The 19,427-nt window shown below is 42.4% G+C and overlaps 2 protein-coding genes across 2 annotated transcripts; one reads left to right on the top strand and one right to left on the bottom strand.

Annotated features, from left to right (window-relative positions):
* Positions 1 to 1,614: 1,614 nt before the first annotated feature.
* On the top strand, positions 1,615 to 11,265 carry glipr1a (GLI pathogenesis-related 1a). The gene is made up of 5 exons (XM_080757264.1): positions 1,615 to 1,827; positions 2,512 to 2,766; positions 2,947 to 3,056; positions 3,752 to 3,947; positions 11,156 to 11,265. The coding sequence occupies exons 1-4, from the start codon at positions 1,636 to 1,638 to the stop codon at positions 3,903 to 3,905; spliced, it is 711 nt and encodes a 236-aa protein (XP_080613390.1). The 5' UTR covers positions 1,615 to 1,635; the 3' UTR covers positions 3,906 to 3,947; positions 11,156 to 11,265.
* krr1 (KRR1 small subunit processome component homolog) lies at positions 4,487 to 13,322 on the bottom strand (the record flags this gene model as incomplete). The annotated part of the gene is made up of 10 exons (XM_080757263.1): positions 4,487 to 5,283; positions 5,531 to 5,627; positions 6,669 to 6,746; positions 7,004 to 7,174; positions 7,676 to 7,732; positions 7,977 to 8,060; positions 8,905 to 9,030; positions 9,577 to 9,711; positions 11,144 to 11,319; positions 13,247 to 13,322. The coding sequence occupies 10 exons, from the start codon at positions 13,320 to 13,322 to the stop codon at positions 5,135 to 5,137; spliced, it is 1,149 nt and encodes a 382-aa protein (XP_080613389.1). The 3' UTR covers positions 4,487 to 5,134.
* Positions 13,323 to 19,427: the final 6,105 nt, after the last annotated feature.

Below are 19,427 nucleotides of genomic sequence, written 5' to 3'. Positions count from 1 at the left end.
TGCCCAGAACCAAGGAGTAAGAGTATTATGGGCCACTGCTAGCTCTGGTCCATATCCTTACTGCTCTTTCTGCCGTTGCATTAGAGCTATGGACCAGAGCTAGGCCAAATTATGCTAGTGTTTTGTGGTATAAAAGCATATTAAAACCCTAACATTGTATCCAATTTATTTAACTAAATCCTGCAACGTGGCTATGAGTGTGTGCAGCCTTTTCTTTACCTTGGTCACCAACACTGGTGTGCGCCCTTCTCACAATCAAAATCAGAAGCCTTTATTGCCATGACATGTAAACATGTTAGGAATGTACTGGTTTGGTGGACAGCAGTGCAGTTACAACATTAGGACAAAACAGGACAAGACAGTGCAAAAACAACATAGTGAATAAATATAAAGTGCAGAGAGTTCAAGTGTTCAGGTCAGTTCAGACTTCAGAGCACAAGTCAGTCCATTCCACTCTGAGTGGGGGTGGAGGGAGGATAGAAGGGGGTGGGGGGGACACCAGCTGAATTGAGGAGCAGGATAGACGTGGGGAAAAAGCTGTTTGAATGTCGGGTCTTCATATAGTCTTTAGGGACCACAACCTCCTGCGTGGCAAAAATACTGTGGCCTGGGTGTGCGAGGTCAGCCATGATCTTCCTGGCCCTCCTCAAAGCCATACTCCTAAACAGGGCCTCAAGGGGGGGGAGGGGGGGGCAAAGGACAGCCAATCACCCTCTCTGCTGATCGTATCAGCAGAGAGGGTGTCCTGTTTGTTTGCTAGTATATTGAAGCATAAATGCTGCAATAATAACATTTTAACTACGTGACCACCATGCAGTGCACGTGTGATGACTCTCTTGTTGCCCTCTCCCACCCTGCCTGCTGTTGCCCATGGTTCCCTTCTGGGATGGTGGGAGGGTTTATAAATACTGTAGCCTGGCATCCTCTCGTTCTCTCTCTCCTCTCTTCTTTTAGACTTAATAAATCAGACACACACCCTCTCCCAACCCTTAACAAACCCCTCACCAACCTTAATCCAGTTGGACCAATGCTATGTCTAACCAATCTCTCCCTCCCGTGTGGCCAACAACATGAACATAATAGTGACACTTCAACATTGTCATGTATAAAAAACAGGCTGATTTGTTGATACAGTAGGTGTGGTATAATATCTCCATATACAGTATACCATATGGCCTGTGTGTCATCATAGTTATAGTTTCAATATCCAGTGAGGCCAATTATACTTTGATGTTGTGTACCCAAGAGAACGCAATCAGAAAGTATTGAATTCCGTCTAGTTCTACAGTATGTGAGTTGAGATGATTGCCTTTGTATGCATTTAAATGTATTTTTTATCCCACAAGGCATGTTGAATTACCTTTGTGTATGACAGGACAACCAAAAAAGAAAGGTCTCATAAAGATATTACTTGTGTGATTGTGTATGCTCTTCCGTTGTGCAACTTCCTGTTCATGTTGTAAATTAAAACAAAAAAGGAAGGTCTCATAAAGATATTACTTGTGTGATTGTGTATGCTCTTCTGTTGTGCAACTTCCTGTTCATGTTGTAAATTAAGACAAAAAAGGAAGCTGCTGTGACTGAGTCTTTCAGTCATTACAGCCACGTGAGGATTCTGAGTGATCACTGCAAAGCATGGGCTACACGATGGACTGGCTGCTGTTTGCATGGGTTTCCATGCTATCCTCCCTTCTTGTTGAGGTGTCTGGGGAGCCTTCATCCTCACTGACAGCAATCACTGACGAAAGGTTTATGAAGGAATGTGTAGACAGACACAATGTGGCACGCTCATCAGTCCAGCCACCTGCAAGTGACATGCTGCATATGGTAAGCATGAGCTTATCAAAACAATGAGTGATTTTGATGGCAGACATTTTGATGGTAAGGTAAATAAATGCAGATGACGGAATAATGTAAATTGTGGGTGATGTGATGTTAAAGTCTCACATCACCCACAATGATCCGGGCGGGGTCCATCTAGTTAGTCTGCTCCTTTTTGGGCCCTACACTAATTGTATTGGTGCAGCTAACCTTTTCGCAGAATGTTCACCAACATGCCCAGAAATAATAGAGTATGCGCATGCACAAAGTGAATGGCAAAGTGAGTTTAACGTCGTTTAATGCAATGAGATAGGACGTTTTTGTGTGGATGTATGGGCTATCAAGGCCAGAAAGTAGTTTTATTCCATTCAGTAGGTGTTCCAATATAACTTCCGGGTACGATGATGATGTCACACGCATATACCCTCTATTGGGACATAAAGTATATCATATCATATCATATGATATGTTGATCTGCGGCTGTTCTTTTTTTGTTGAGGGGCCTACAGGTTTAATGTTTGTTTTTCCTTAAAAAAACGCTATTGAAATGAACAGAATTTAATGTTTGTTTTGTCTGATAATTACGTCCTAAAAGATGTATTATATACACTGGTAGCGATGTTGGAAAATGATAACAGCTCCCCTAACTTCACACGTGTGATTTTCGTTGTTGTATGTTGGTTCCTCAAGACATGGGATGAAGGCTTGGCCAACACCGCCAGGGCCTGGGCGAGGAACTGTGACTACAGACACAACGACCATCGAACGCATCAATCCGTCTTCTCCTCGGTGGGAGAGAACATATGGGCAGGCAGCCCCCCCTCCTTTTATACAGTCAAAGATGTCATAGACGGATGGGTCAATGAAAAAGAAGATTATACTTACACCACCACCGAATGTAAGGCTACTAGGAAACAATTCTGGGGCTGCCTCCACTATACACAGGTACCTCCACATGCTAAAATGACTATATGCCATATCCATATATTGTTTGTACAGTAGTTCTGCTGTGCATGCTGAAATCAATGAGTCATAAGGAGTGATATTAAAAGAGTGAACCATGTAGATTACATAATATTTGGTCTTCGTTGTGCAACAAAGGTATTTCTTCCATGATCCATATAGGTTGTATGGGCAAGCACCTACAAGGTTGGCTGTGCAGTCCAAATCTGCCCAAATGTCACAGGCTTTTCTGACGAAGAAGGTGCCTTTTTTGTGTGCAACTATGCCCCAGCGTGAGTTGAAATGTGCTTATAAAATGTGGTGGAATTTCACCAAGTACCACACTAATAAAGAAGTTGACTTCAAAATGATAATTCAAAAGCACCCTAGTTCAGTTGTTCCCAAAGTGGGTCCTTGAGGGAGTTCCAGGGGGTCCCCAGCTAAATGATAGTTAGGAAGCAAATGGACCCTTATGGGTCTGTAACTCAGAGAGGGACCATTTGGTTCCATGTGTACACTCTCAGAGTTAAATTAATTGTGATTTTACAATATAAATTGGGGTCTCAGAGAATAAATGGGGCTCCGTAGCTTAATTCATGTCAAACTGGGGGTCCTTGAAATTAAACGGGGCCTCTACTCATCTCAACCGGACATGTTTTGAACTAGTAGATAGATATGCCATTTTCACAGAATATATATCCACCTATTAAGACATGCTAGAGTTCAAGCAATCTACTGGTCTGGACACCCATTTGATTGAAAAAAATGAAGAAAATAAAATGTCTGTTTAAGAGATTTCTCTGTCCTGAAGAGGAACAGGATGTATTTTGGCTGTAAGTCGTATTTCCACATTAGGGCAAAGTGTCACGAAATGTCACAAACTGTCACAAATCCACATTAGAGAGAAGTGTGTGAACAGGAAATGATGATTTTGTTATTTTAAAGAGTAGTACGAAAAAAAGTAATCTAGTTCATGCTTCTTCTACAGGGGCAATGTGGGTGGAAGACAACCATATCAAAGAGAGGTCTGTGGCCCCTCCTGTGTGGCGGTGCTGATCATCCGACCGTTGGCTCTACTCGCTACCTTCCTCGCTGCCTACATCGTACAGTACCATTACCCCACCATCTTCTGCTACGAGTAGCCAACATTTCATTGCATCTGTGAACCGCCATTAAGATGCTAGGTAATTAAAGGACAACTTTAGTTTTTTTCAAACCAAGGTTCATGTTTTAGGTTGTTATTAGAGAAAGTAAAAGATGAGTGTTAGTTTTTAATTTGCTGCTTTCTTTCGTTTTAGGCATTTTAGCTGTTCTTGCGACAGGGGGCAAAATTTGTATTTATTTTACATTTCATAGCGATTCTTTTTCATTATCATTTACTATAGTCCTCCTACTGGACCCCAAGAAATTACATCTGGCCACAAAAGATCACAGTGAATGTGAAGGTAGGCCTACTGGGGGGAAGCCACACTGCGTCATAGGATCTACTGAATGTGAAGGTAGCCTACTGGGGGGAAGCCACACTGTGTGTCATAGGATCTACTGAATGTGAAGGTAGGCCTACTGGGGGGAAGCCACACTGTGTCATCATAGGCTCAATATGTCAGTTTGACACGTTCAGTAAAACCAGTTATCTTTTGTGGCCAGATGTAATTTCTTGGGGTCTAGTAGGACTATAGTAAATTAATACAAAAATAAATCGCTATAAAACGTAACGTAAAAGCAAATACATATTTAGCCTCATGCTCTAATGCCCCTGTCTCCTGTCAAAAAGAGCTAAAATCCCTAAAACGACAGAAAGCAGCAAATGAAAAAGAAAATAACTCATCTTTTACTTTCTCTAATAACCTTGGTTGGAAAAAATCTAAAGTTGTCCTTTAATGATAAAACCAAAAAAAGAATAAAATAAAGAAAGAAATTATTTTATTTTCATTACATCAGCAAATCCATTGTACCTGTACAGAAGCTGCTCTTCATGTTATGTACAATAGATCTCACGTCTGAAACAGCCCGAATGGAAAATGTCTCAAAAGCAGAAATTTATATTATGCACTAATATAAATATACTCACCATGGTATTTAACAGTGGAAAAAATAAAACCTTCTATATGGGTCAGAAAAAAGACCAGCTGCGAGTCTGCTACAGCAGTGGTTCCCATCATGTGTGGGGGTGCTCGCTGGTCTAGTGGTCCAGGCACATCATGCCACATATAGGCTCTGGCCTGACAGCGTGTTCGAGTCCCGTTCATGACGACCATTGCTGCATGTCTCTCCCCTTCTCTCTCTCTCTCTCTCTCCTCTAAATACCGCACGAAACAGTACAAATATTTACAATAATATTAGTCCGTATAATAATCACTCCTCTGAATGGTCAGCCTCTGCTCTTCTTCTTCTTCCCCTTGTCCGTGGAGCTGCTGGTGGGCGGGGCGGTGCTCACCGCTGGAGCTCCCAGCTTCTTGGTCTTGGCTTTCTTCACTTTGTCTTTGATGGCCTCAATGTCAAGTTTGCCTTCTGAGGGAGCTGTGAATCAAAGTGGCGGACATCAATAAACTGTTGTCTAGAATAAGAAACAGACACTGTCGATTGTATTTATTTGTCTTTCGTCACACGACGAAGTGTGAAAAGTGTAAAAAGAAAACATCGTATTTTCGTAAATTACATTTATTTATTTTATTCTCGTCAAGGTTATGCAATGAATCTCTCTCATTTGAGGATCGGAAGTAAACGCATTACACAACATCATAAAATACAGATATTTCTAAATTACCTTTATTTGTCTTCTTGAGGAGAGGTTTCTCTTTGGGTGGAATGAAGGCTTTATTTCTCTCCTCTTGCTTCTTATTCACATTCTCTGCTTGTTTAACCTAAGAATGAATAACAGAAACCGTCAGATCAATAACATGTGCCTAGTATAGAGATGTGTTGCCCTGTGGTGGGGTACAAAAAGATGTCAGGGCATGAGTAGTCTCACGTAGCCAGACAACTATTCCACAATCTCTGAATGCTACATAGAGTCTGGAACTACAGCTCCCAAAATCTGAGTAAGGAAGCTGCCATTTCCGTTCACGAAATTAAAATTAAAAATATCTTTAGGAGCTTTTTTATTTCCTTTTCTGCTAAGCAACAAGCTATATATATATGCTTAGATGATTTCTATTTATATTAGGATAAACGTACACGACTGTAAAGACGAAACGGAAGTGGGGAGGAGGCTCCACTTCCGCTTTATAGTTTACTCATGACAGCTCTTCCGTTGCTCCAGAGTCCAGACTGTATGATGAAAGCATTTGGAAATTGCGAGAGGCAACAGTCTGGTAATGCGAGACTAGGGCATGAGGAAGATGCAGGCGAAAATAGTTTGTACAATAGACCAGTGGTTTTCAACCTTTTTCATGTCAAGGCCCATAATTTGTTCGGCATTTGAGCCACGGAACCACCATTTCATGACACCTCTCTGAACCAAAATGTGAGATTTTGTCCACAATTCCATGCTGTGTGTTGATGTTGTACCATGTACCATAAAATGAAACCAAATGGACCCATGCGGGATTGCGGGCCCATTTGTTTCACTTTACGCTCTCAAGAGTTAAAAGATCTATAACGGTCCATTTGGTTACTCTCCGTCATTTAGCGGGGGGAACACTGGTGGTCCCCGGACCACCGGTTGAAAATCACAGCAATAGACAATTGCAATTTGAATTTGTGGAAATACTGTCCACCCCTACAGATTTGTGAAGGCAACTACATGCAAACAGTATGTAGTGTCGAAACCCTGTTTATAATGGCTTAGTCACCAAGCCATTATAAACTGTTAAAGCCCATATTCACTAAACCCTAGTGAATATGGGCTTTAACAGTTTTAACAGACGACAAACGTACAAGCTCTAAATGTGATGAAACGGTACCTTGATCTCCTCCAGACGTTTCCTCTTCTTCTCTCTCTCCCGTAGGAAGAACTCTCCTGAAGCCAGCTCCATGTCAACCTAGAGATACATACAATGCCATTAATAAAGCCATTTTGGCCAGTTTTCTGTTATTTATTAACATATATAACTTCACACAAATTTAAATAAAATATAAATTGTTACATATTTTTTCTTTAAAAAAAATCACGCCCCTGCTGCACAGGATCTGAGGCCAATTTTCCTAGACTAGAGAATAGGTGTCTCTCTCTCATTCTCTGAAGCCTTGGTATAGAATGGGTGTCTCTCTCTTTCTCTCTCTCTCTCTCTCTCCTCACCTTGCTCTGAGGCGGTTCTGGGGGGAATGGTGTGTACTTCTTCTTAACGCTCTTCTTCTGGGGTTCCTTGCGCTTGGACAGGTTCTTATGGCGGAAGTTGGGCAGGAAGCGTTCCCAGTTCTGTCCCCGGAGATCAGGGTCCTTGGCCAGCTCCCGCTTGATCATCAGGGTCTGTTAGAACGGGCCCCAACGGTCACAATTTATAATAACACTACTTATATATAAGTGCTTTAGAGAGCAATGGAAAGCTAAAAGGCATAAAACAATGGTCGCTGCAATTTATTGAGAACCATTTCATCAAGTGCCGTATTGTGGACAGAAATGGTGGAGTAACAGTCAAAATATTGACCCGTTTCTTTAGTGGAGTGCAAAGTATAAATGGCTAAGTAGGCATCGGATTTGTGCCTCGTTATCATGCCCTCAGATCCAGGTCAGGCCAGCACTGGCACACAAACCCAGATATAAAGTTGTGTCAATCACGACAATCAGTACAAGGATGGAAATTATCTTCATTGGGCATGCCTACGATCAACCGCAGTTCAAAGAGTCAAAAAAATGCTCATCATTGCAGATGATCAATATCATCCTCCTGAAACGTCATGGCTGTGTACACCGTCAGACTTCATCATGGATAATTAATATATTTGCCTATTGCAGTACTTCAAGACCTACCTTGATGTTATAGATGGGGTGGATGTTCTTCATGGTGTCCATGACAACTTTGCGCACCTGTACAACAGAGTCAACCATATTAATAATAATAACGGTCACCTGTAGGGAGATATGACTTCAAATTAATATCACGATTATTTCCATTTTTTGCCAAGATTACCATTGGCTGTTGATAAAGGTGCTATATAAATGCACCATTTACCATTTATTTTTACCAACGGATAAGTTACTGCGCATGTTTGTGTGACGCCCGGGTTTGAACTCGGGTCTCCCGGGTGATTCTGGGCTAAGAGGCGCTTACCTCCTTCAGGCCGTTGTGTCCTCCCAGGGCGGACACAGTGTTGCCCTGCACCATGACGTAGCAGCTGGTCAACAGCTCCAGGGCCTGGAAAGAAGAGGACTGTCAGCTTGAACACAGTTTATTGCATGATTCTTCACAATTCCTTTGGATTGTTGTGAAACCGATAATACACAGTTACACATGTGCTGCCACCTAAACCAGAACGTCGCACTACAGAAGATGGAATAGGTGAAAAAAGTAATTTTGGTAATTTTGCATCAGTGTTGATTTCGTCGACTAAAACTAAGACGAAAAATGTTCGTCGACTACCTTTTTTTCACTGACAAAAACTAAATGAAAACTAAGCTATGATGACTAAAACTAAGACTAAATATATTGACAATTTTGTCAACAAATAAAAACTAGACTAAATGTTAGGAAGGGACTAGTGGAGAAGAAATCCAGTACAAGTCATTTTACACTTGGTTGCATGCTGAAAATAGCAGATCTACAAGCGACACGGTGTGGGCTTGTAGATCTGCTATTTTCAGCAAGTGTAAAAACGGTCATTACGACGGCATCAAGGCCCGCCAAAATACATTTTGTTAGACTAAATAAACTGTAGATTTAGTCGACCAAAATCTTATGACATTTAGTCGACTAAAACTAGACTAACACTAATGCATTCCAGGGGACTAAAATGCGACTAAAACTAAAGGTCCCCACACACCGAGCGTGGATTTCTAGCGGCGTTTCTCCATCGGTCTTCCGAAAAACGCGTCCAGTGTGTAACCACCTTTAGTCAAAAGACTATGACTAAAACTAAAATCAAAACAACACCGTTTTGCATTGGATTTAAATTTGACCCCGTGTAACCATTCCGAGTGCAGGAAACCCTGAGACGAGGAAGGGAAACCCCCTTACATTTACACATTTGAAATGGACTCACTTTAAGTGTGGAGCCTTTGGGCCCAATGAGCCTCTGTCTCCTCTTCACAAAGCGCTCTCTGTTCCTCACCAGCGTTCCCACCTTGATTATGTCACATGCCATGTCATCCTGTAGTATCCGAACTGCCTGCATATAGAAAACAGAACCATAAAAACAAAAAGAAGAAAAGATTACAATACCTAGTCTATCAGTCTATGTCCCCACCTCAGGGTAATATTCTATTTAAGTTGACAGTTTTAATCGCTGAATATAAATTGACAAATACAATGACAAAATGAGGGAGGTTAGGTATATTTAACAAGAAAACAAAGTGTAAACACAAACAAAACTAATATAAAATGTGCCACTAATACCAGATTTTTTTTAATAAATATTCATTGTTCACTCTTTGGTACAAGCTGTATTCTGGCAGTCCCTCGTTTCCCAGAGTGACATTCCAATAGAGAATTACTTCCAGTTACTTACAACTGCATCCTTTTAAACCATTTATACCCGAGATGAGATTCTAAAAATGTCCTCTACATCCTGACAGTTTTCTGAAAAACCCATGTTTCTTAAAGTTGTTAAACCATGCTGCATAATTAATAATTCAATTGTGATGCACATCATCTGTTCCTGTTGTGAAGCCAACATCTGAGTGAGCTGACGTGGATGGACATCAACAACAATTACCTGCTCAAATGGGACGCTCCTCGCGAGCAGCTTGATGAGATCTCTCGCCCTCAAAATAGCGTAGGGGTCAAAAGTCTTCTTCGTGGTGCAAACGGTCAAGCTGCCCTCAATCAAGTCCAGGGTTCCTTTGATGTGCTGCGGGTGAGGGAAAGGCCAAGTGTGAGGGGCCATGTGTCCACACACTTTCCTTTTCTTTTATTTGAGTGGCAGAGCAGCACAAACACATTTCAGCTTGTAGATCTACCATTTTAAAAATTTAGAAATGTTTCGGAAGTCTTTTTTTTTTAACATTAGATTATTTTCATCATCATTTTTCGACCGCGGTCGAGATCGTGGATTACGCAATATTACGCCAGACTTCTCGGTCCTTCATTGCCATCCCCAGTTCCTGCTTACTGATGCCTGTGTCCCTAGCGATGACATCAGGGAACTACAGTTTTCTACCTCTGGTCTGCTTTGAGGCAGGACTCCAGAGATAACCTCATTGTCAGCTCTGTAGCAGTGGCCAGCAAACTGTGTTCTTCTGGATCGGACTAGTGAAGAAACACAGGGAAGGTTGCCGCATAATAGATTGTTTTAATTAAATCGATTAAATCTCATTTGATGCGTGGACTTGAGGTGACCACTGCTTGTGGTCATGTCGCTCCAATCCTACGCATCATAGGAAAAGAGACAGTGATGAAGCAGCACTGCTCTTCAAAGGTTTTTAACTATTCTACGCGAGGCACTCATGTCCCATTTGCGCTGCGGTGCTGGTAAGAGGAGTACTACTAAATGCATTGCAGAAAGGCTTTGGCAGCTCAAAAAAACACTTTCTGTAGCTATAGACCCGACCCCATAATATTAGACGTCAACACCAATGTTTTGGGCAACTGGGCAAGCATATGTTTTACCGCCTCAGTCAGACCTGAGGCTGATTCTACAAAACTACATATTTTCACATGTTCAAAAATGTTCAAAAATAGCAGATGTACAAGCTCGCAGCGTGGCACAAAGTGAGAGCTATTTCTGAATAGCCAGCAGTAGAATCTAAAATGGCATGGTTTGAATAGGGTTAAGAATTAGGTTAAATTGGCCCTTCAGGGATAAATCCCCTTGGGACACAAAACATACAGTTCAAATTAGGGATGTCCCGATACCACAAGATACCACAATTTCTGTGATAGCCGATACCGAATACAGATACCAGTGTTGTGATCTCGTGTTGCGTTTATAGCTATCTAGCTATATATCTTGTGTTGTGTTTATAGCTATCTAGCTATATATCTCGTGTTGTGCACTGTTTATAGCACTCATAACTCATCACTCAAATGTGCACTTGCAGTTTGGGCAACTCCAAAGAAAACTCCACATGCCCCAACATTTTACTTACCTGCCATAGTGTCAACCCGTGTCGGATCGGTGGTTAGACTGGCATATTCGCCGATACCGATATGACAAACAAGGACCAATACAAATACAGTATTGGGGCATCTCTAGTTCAAATATACAGTCTGTTCACCATCTGTAACTCGTGTACAAATGGCACGTAACAAATGGAGTAAAACTAAATGTGTGTGTTGCTTACTACTTCTCCCAGGGCATTCTGTACGAGAGGCCAGCACTCCTTCAGATAGGCTTCTCTGTACTTTGGGAAGAGCGTGGCGAAGCTGCTCTCCTCCAGCATACCCTTGGGGTTGTCGTCTTTACTGAACGTGGGCTCCTTCCAGCCGTCAGGAACAGACGCCAGTTCTGCATCGTCGGCTGTAAGACACACAGAATCAGGTCCGTCACTATAATGTCAAGTGGCAGCTTAGCCGCAATTCGCAACTCTAGAATTCTTTTAAATAATAGGATGAATCTAGAGTTGCAATACACTTGTTTTTATTAACGGGTCGTGCTGCTGCCTCTTGCATTATGTGCAAATGCAAAACAGGTGGTACACAGGGCGTTCGTTCAGTGACTTCGACGAGTGCTTCCAAACTCCAACACTTAGAAAAATAATCACCTGCACAGAATTTCTTGACAGAAAGTAGCTCATAACATGATAACATAACATGGATTTTTAGGAAACAAACGCTTTGCAGATTGAAAGAGGATAATTCAAGCTTCAATGCTACAATGTTGGTGAGTTTTTTCTTTTTTTTTTAAAGATTTTTTTGCGGCTTACACCTTTTATTGGTTTTTTGAAGGGACAGACAGTACGCTGACAGGAAACGGGAGAGAGATGGGGGAAGACATGCAGTAAAGGCCGTGTCGGGCTCAGGAGTCGAACCCGCGGCACACTGCGACTGGATTACCAGTCGGGTGCCCAGACGGTTACGCCACCGCCTGGGCCAATGTTGGTGAGTTTAATGTTGTTTAATACAAGCAGATCGCAAAAGCAATTTGGATCAATGGGATGTCATTCACGCCAAAGAAATAGAGTTGCAAATTGCGGCTAGTGGCAGGGATTCAGACAGAAGAAAGTGGGTAGACGGCTGGACATGAAACTTTAAACTCCTACTGTACAAAATAAATGTGTAGTTGTGTACACCCCTCGAGTTACACATTGATAAATGTACTGTACTGTACAGCAGTGGTTCCCAAGGTGGGGTCCGGGACTCCGGGGACCCTCGATGGAGTTCCAGGGGGTCCCCAGCTAAATGATAGTTTGTAACTAGAATGTAGAATACAAAACCCTGATGCTGGCATTCAAAGCAACCAAAGGTATGGCTCCCCCATATCTTGCAAGTATGATCGAACCCTACAAACCCTCCCGCTCACTCAGATCAGCCAACGCAGGGAAGCTGGAAGTACCCTCACTAAAAACGCCGGGACAACGCTCCACACGTCCCAAACTCTTCTCCCTTCTGGCTCCAAAACTGTGGAATGCACTTCCCATTGCAGTCAGAACTGCAGCATCACTCCCAATCTTCCGCCGTAGTCTGAAAACCCACCTTTTCAGACTCCATCATGGCCCATAGCACTTACCCCACCCCCTTAGATAGCAATTCTAGTAGTCATAGCACGTCATAGTACATATGTGTAGCATAGTAGTATAGATGTATAGCTTATATGTATAGTTTCATTATAGATATTCCACTGTTACTTTCTTAGCTACGCATGTTTCATGATAAATGTCTTTATGTGATGTATTCCCATGCTTTTGTTCTTGCTTAATGTAAGTCGCTCTGGATTAAGAGCGTCTGCTAAATGCCTAAATTGTAAATTGTAACCAAATGGACCCTTATGGGTCTGTAACTCCGAGTGTACAAATGGCGTAGTGTACAGATTCTGTGCAGTAGTGTACGAATTCTAATTAGTACAGAGTTAAATTAACATTGATTTTACTATATAAATTGGGGGTTCCCAGAGATAGAAATGCCATTAAATGGGGGTCCGTAGACTAACGCATGTCAAACTGGGGGTCCTTGAAATTAACCAGGTTGAGAATCACTGCTAGAGCTGTAAATATCTTCTCTTATGGGGGGTCCCTGGCATAAGTTTTCAAATGGGGGGTCCGCGGGGCTAATTAGTATCAATGTGGGGGTCCTTGACATGAAAAGGTTTGAGAACCATACTGCTGTACAGAACTACAACTGTTTAACATATTATTAGCACATAAGCTTTACGTTGCTGGGCAGGATTTTATACGATAAAATGCGTTACATCATCAACAAGTTATTACAGTAAATGCAGCATTTTATACCTTTATTTTTAACCTTCCTCTGTTTCTTTCCACCGGGCGCTTCGCTCACGCCGTCTTCATGCATGGAGGACGCCATTGTTGTTGAGCGTCATGAGCGGTCGTGACGTCACTCCACTTGTTTTCTTTTTTTTACAGATCGCCTTGGCGTTAATGCATTGGCGCCACCTTCTGGACTGGAGTGAAACAGCCCAGAACTGAAATGGACTGCAGGTATGCTTATTTAATATTTGTACCGCTCCATAATAATCTGACAATTCTCTTTGGAGAATCTCTCATCTATTCTAATTGGGCTCTTTTCTCTACTAGTCCTGTTGTACTAGTCTTTAATTGTAGGTAGCTTATTTCCTGTTTTGGCTATAATAGAAGTGTATACATCTCTAAATGTTATGAATAGAACACGGTAACGTGTGTAATTCTTTATGGTCGTTTTGTATTGAGTTGTGCTTGAAGAATTTACTGTAATTCTCCAATATGTTAATAAATCTTTCAATCGATCAATTATATACACTTTAACTTTGGTCAAGAAAGATGACGTTAGGATTATATTGGTTTGCAGTAAACTACCACTGATGTTTCACATTATTATAGCCTGCCGTTTAACCCATTTAGGCAGATTCTAAAAAAGGCCTTCTAAATCCTGACCTAAGATTTCTGAAAAACCTCAAATATTTATATAGCAGCATCAATTTATTTTATATTTTTGAATACTGTACTATACAGAAACCAAAAATGGGTTCCATTTTCCAAAGGTTCCAAAGGGGTAAAACAGCTCACATTGAGAGCTGTGGGGTGGTAGATCGGGGAGCCTTGGACAGACGACTCCAGTCGTTGAATATGCAGCGTATGACGTATGTGCCCCAATTGCAATCTTACTTTTCTTTATTTTGACGGGACAAGCATATAAACATTACAAATAAATGCAACGAGGCAGCGGTGGCCTAAGGGTTAGAGCCGATTTGATTCCCCGGACGAGCAGGAGAAATCTGGGTCGGGAAGTGATTGGTCACTCATCACTCACCCAACACCACTGAAGTGCCCTGCATGTCAAGGCACTGAACCCCCATCTGCTCCAATGGAGCTGCTTATGGCCAACAGTATCATGTTGTACTGGTCAGTACAACAGTATCAGACTGAGGTTGTACTGGTCAGCTCCCAGTACAACAGCATCAGACTGTGGATGTACTGGTCAGTTCCCAGTACAACAGTATCAGACTGTGGTTGTACTGGTCAGCTCCCAGTACAAGTACAACAGTATCAGACTGTGGTTGTACTGGTCAGCTCCCAGTACAACAGTATCAGACTGTGGTTGTACTGGTCAGCTGTGGTTGTACTGGTCAGTACAACAGATCAGACTGTGGTTGTACTGGTCAGCTACCAAGTTTTAATGTGTGTGTGTGTGTGTGTGTGTGTGTGTGTGTGTGTGTGTGTGTTTCTATGCAGGGTCTTGCTGAAAATGAGCTAGTACCCTGGGTAAAAATAAATAAATGAAAACAGAATTAGCAAAGATGCTAAATTTCATCCGCAGTCCCCCCCACAAAACACAAAAACAAAACAGGCAGGCAGTGAAGCACATTACCGCTACATTACGAGATTCATTCTTAATCCACCAGAATCTCTACAATCTGCCCCACTCGTGTATATTAGGGACACACGATGAATCTGTCATAATATAGTTATCTATACCATACCAGCCCTTAAAAATGCAATATCGTTATATAAATGGACAAGAGGTGAAACATAATAGGATGATGGAAAAGAAGAGTTAAAAATATTCCCAAAGTAAGGTTCTAATTGTATTTAATTGTATTTAATTTATTTTGTAAACTTAATTTATGCAATCTGTTTGTTTTGTTTTTTATTTTATGCCTCTATTTTATTTGTTTTTGTTGTTTTTGATTTCTATGTCCATGTGGAAGTTTGTCTTTGTACTATGTTGTTGTTGTTATTTCTGTTTGTTTGATCATAATGTCTGTAAAAACCCTAAATAAAAACAAAGTTAAAAAAAAAAAAATGCAATATCTGTATCATAACAGGTATCAAAACAGATTTCAGTGGCACAGTTGGTAGTACTGTCACCTCACAGCTAGAAGGTCCTGGGTTCGATTCCCGCTCGGGGCGCTGTGGGTGCTGGCGGCGTGTTTCCTTCACCGCGTCATCAGTGCCCATACCCGTAGGCGGGGTTGGCGAAAGGGCCTTTCTGTGTGGAGTTTGCATGTTCTCCCTGTGTCCCCTAGGGTAGGTACCCTCACAAAAACATTACCAATTAGTGTTGCACGATTCATCAAAAACATCGCAATCTATGGGATCTCATTTCAAAATTTGAGCAAGAATCGTTGGCTGTCCAATTAATTTCAGTTAAGTCTTGTTTTTGCTACGAGAGACTTTGAGAGGTTTAAGTCTTTGATGTTGTCCGTTTAAAGCCACAGTAGTTATGGTTCCACGTGACACATTTTGAATGTAGTAATGTTCAGCAACTACAGACTAACAATTGGTTGAACAAGTATTTTCATGGGGGAAAATAATGAATCGTGTGAGAATCGCCTTGGGAGGAAAATCGAGATTCACGTTTGAGCAAGAATCGTGCAACACTATTACAAATGAAACAAATCCAAGGCATTCTTCATTTCAAAACATTAAAAACTTTAATTGATTCACACACAAATACATATTTTGTGCAAGTAATTTTATTGAAGCCTTAGCAGGCTTAGCTGCTTCTCATTATAAGTCATTATTGCTTTAGTGGCGCTCACGCCAAGCACCACTAACAGCAAGAAGCCTACTGGTCCCAGCACAGCAGCAATCGTCTCCCCATGCTCTGTCCCTGCAAGTAAAGAAGCACTCAGTCAGATAAACTCACTGCTGCTGTTATACCATTTAGGCCTGACGTCGACATTTATAAAATGTCTTCTAAATTCGGACAGTTTTCTGTCAGGATTTGCGCCACATTTTCATGATTATTTCAAAAATAGCAGACCTACAAGCTCGTAGCGCTATGAGCTTGTAGATCTGCTATTTTTCAATAGCTAAAGCATAACATAATGCTAACACTAAAAGGGGTTCCCGCACCAAAATGGGTTAATGCAGCCCGTGTGTTAATATCACTGATATAGTATTGATTTCAGCCGTTACAATTCCAAAACCGCTTTGATTACTTCATGACTATTAAATATTAATATGACTAGTATTAAATGACTAGTACTTAATGACTAGTACTAAAATGTTAGTCTTTTTGTGTCCAATGTAGTTATGTTGACAGTTCATAAAGTTAACATAACTAAATGCATTTGAAATTCAATAAAAAGGTTACTTTTCAGGATTAAAAAATAGCAAAGAATTATTCAGGTTTTCAATTCAATGCAAAAAAAATAGCTCAAAACGCGTCGCATTGCGACACGTTTTGAGCTTGTAGATCGACTATTTTTGCTACGACAGTAATATGCAATGTGGCCCCTCTGGAGTGAGTGGAAATATAGTGGTCATCGTCAAAGTTGCCCACCTCTGACATAGAGCCAACCGGTTGAAGAAATACGTTTGAGGCATAGAATACATGCTGGATCCTGTGGAATCCAAATGACTGAAATCAGTCATGGTGAATAATTTGATTATTGAAAAAAGAATATAATGTAATAATCGATTATCAATTCCTATTTTGGGGAAATAAAAAAAAGGGACACAGCATGTCAGGTCATTTAGACTTTTTTTTTTTTTAGTTTTGAAGTTAATTATCTTTGCCCATGAAGCTTTCAGAAGATCCCCCTTCCATGACCATCATCGTCCATCACCGTTCTATCATCTCAGACATTTTTGACATCTGCAACTTTTTCTAAATATGAATTTAAGCACATGCTACACTTTCCATGAGGACACAAACCGGAATGGAGCGTACCTTGCCACACTACTCCTGGAGCAAGAACTACTGGCTGCAAACACAATGTTCAGAAAAAGAATGGGCAAAAGATGGACCTTCCAGGACCGGCCTACTGGTATGAGACGTCAACTAGACTACATACTAGTGAGACGAAAATGGAGGAATTCCACCTTGAACGCGGAACCCTACAACACCTTCAACTCTGTGGGTTCTGACCACCGGGTGGTATCCATGAGAGTGAGGTTGAGTCTAAGGACCCCAAAACTGAGCCCCATGGTACGCCATGACTGGAGGACATTCTCCACAAGCCCTGAACTACAGGCCAGATACACAGCGGAGTTCAAGGACCTCGTTCACATACAGGATGTGAGGGAGGAACCGGGCACAGGGTACACGAAGTTCATGGAAGCACACGAGGCTGCAACAGCGAGGTGTGTACCGATGATGCAGAGGACCAGAGGCCCCACTAGATCGAAACATCCAGATGTCATCGCAGCACGTCAAAGAATAGAGGAAGCACGTCGAGCATGCGATCAAGAACCGTCCGCAGAACGCGAGACACTGAAGGAGGCCAAGCGTCTTCTCTTCGCAGAGTACGATAACATCAAGGGTGAGGAGCTGATGCAAAAAGTCTGCATGTTGGAAGCTGCTCATGGGGTATTCCAGTACAGCGAGTCATGGAAGGTGATCAATGAGATGTGTGGAAGGAAAAGACCGAAAGAGGGACAGGTGGCAGGAAACAGCCCAGAAGAGAGAGTGACCACCTGGTTAACTCACTTCAGGAACCTCCTCGGCACACACCAGACAGTGGAAGGTGCTGAGAGGGAAATGCCTGTAGTCCTAGAGGATCTCAGCATTAATGACGGCCCTTTCACGGCAGGAGAGTTTGCCAAGGTCAAAGCCTCTCTGAAGCAAGGGAAAAGTGCTGGACCTGACGGCATTCCACCTGAGGTAGTCAAGAACTGCAATCTTGATGAAGTCAAGAGGAAGGTCAAGAGGAACAACCTAGCAGCAGTGCTATGCTTCATTGACTTCAAGAAGGCCTTTGACTCAATCCATAGAGGAATGATGGTGAGAATACTCAAGGCCTACAATGTTCCTCCGAACCTGCTCCGAGCCATTGATACCATGTACACGGGAACGAGAGCCCGAGTGACAACGCCGGATGGTAACAGTGAGGAATTCAGCATCCAAACCGGAGTGCTGCAGGGAGACACCCTAGCCCCCTTCCTTTTTATAATAGTGTTGGACTATGCCCTGAGACAAGCTATTAATGGAAGGGAGCCAGAGCTCGGCTTCACTATCTCACCCAGAAGGTCTACAAGACTGGACTAAGCTGATGACATCTGCCTGCTATCTGACAACGTAAGGCAGGCACAGGCTCTCCTGACCAGTGTGGAGTTGGAGTGCGCCAAAGTTGGCATCAGGCTAAATGCAAAGAAGACTGAGGTCATAATATATAACCAAGAACATCTGCCCCTAACGACAATAGAGGGTACTGTTCTAAAGGAGGTCAGTGACTTCAAATACCTGGGCGCATGGGTCGACTCCACAGAGAAGGACCTTAAAGTGAGGAAGGCACTTGCCTGGCGAGCTCTTAACAGTATGACCAGTGTGTGGAAATCCAACCTCCCCCGACACATCAAGATCAGTTTCTTCTCTGCTACCGTGGAGTCCGTCCTCCTCTACGGCTGTGAATGCTGGACACTTACACAAGCCCTACAGAAATCCCTGGACGGGAGCTACACCAGAATGTTACGTGTGGTACTTAACATCAACCAGGAGGAGCACATCACCAACAAGCGTCTGTACGGGGCATTACCAAGTGTAACAGAGAAGATAGCAGTAAGGAGGATGAGACTAGCTGGCCACTGCCACCGACATCAAGAACTCCCGGCCAAAAAGCTTGTACTGTGGGAACCAACACACGGGCATCGATCGAGAGGACGTCCCACACCTACCTACGTGGACGTACTAAAGAAAGATACTGGTGCGGAAAACTCAAAGGAGCTGGCCAGATGTATGGAGAACCGAGATGACTGGAGACGACGATGGAGGGCTCGTCTGAGGACGACGTAGAGAGCATGCTAGTGTTTAAGAAAACAAAACATGTGACATATGGCACATCTATAAAGTGCCACATCGCAAAGCGTTGTGAGCTTGTAGATCTGCCATTTTCTTTCTATTCTTCATGACACCTTCGGGAAGAGAGAAACTATTGCCCCAAATGTTATGGACTCACAGCTAGATGGCTGGACAGGTGGTCTTCCCACGAGTCTCAGAGGTCCCACTGACACAATGGTTTCTTGTTCA

Source organism: Protomyctophum bolini (genome assembly GCF_963924005.1).
Source record: "Protomyctophum bolini genome assembly, chromosome: 23".
Classification (NCBI taxonomy): Eukaryota; Metazoa; Chordata; class Actinopteri; order Myctophiformes; family Myctophidae; genus Protomyctophum; species Protomyctophum bolini.
Note: the sequence above shows the minus strand (reverse complement) of the source record. Positions and strands in the feature narration are given on the sequence as shown.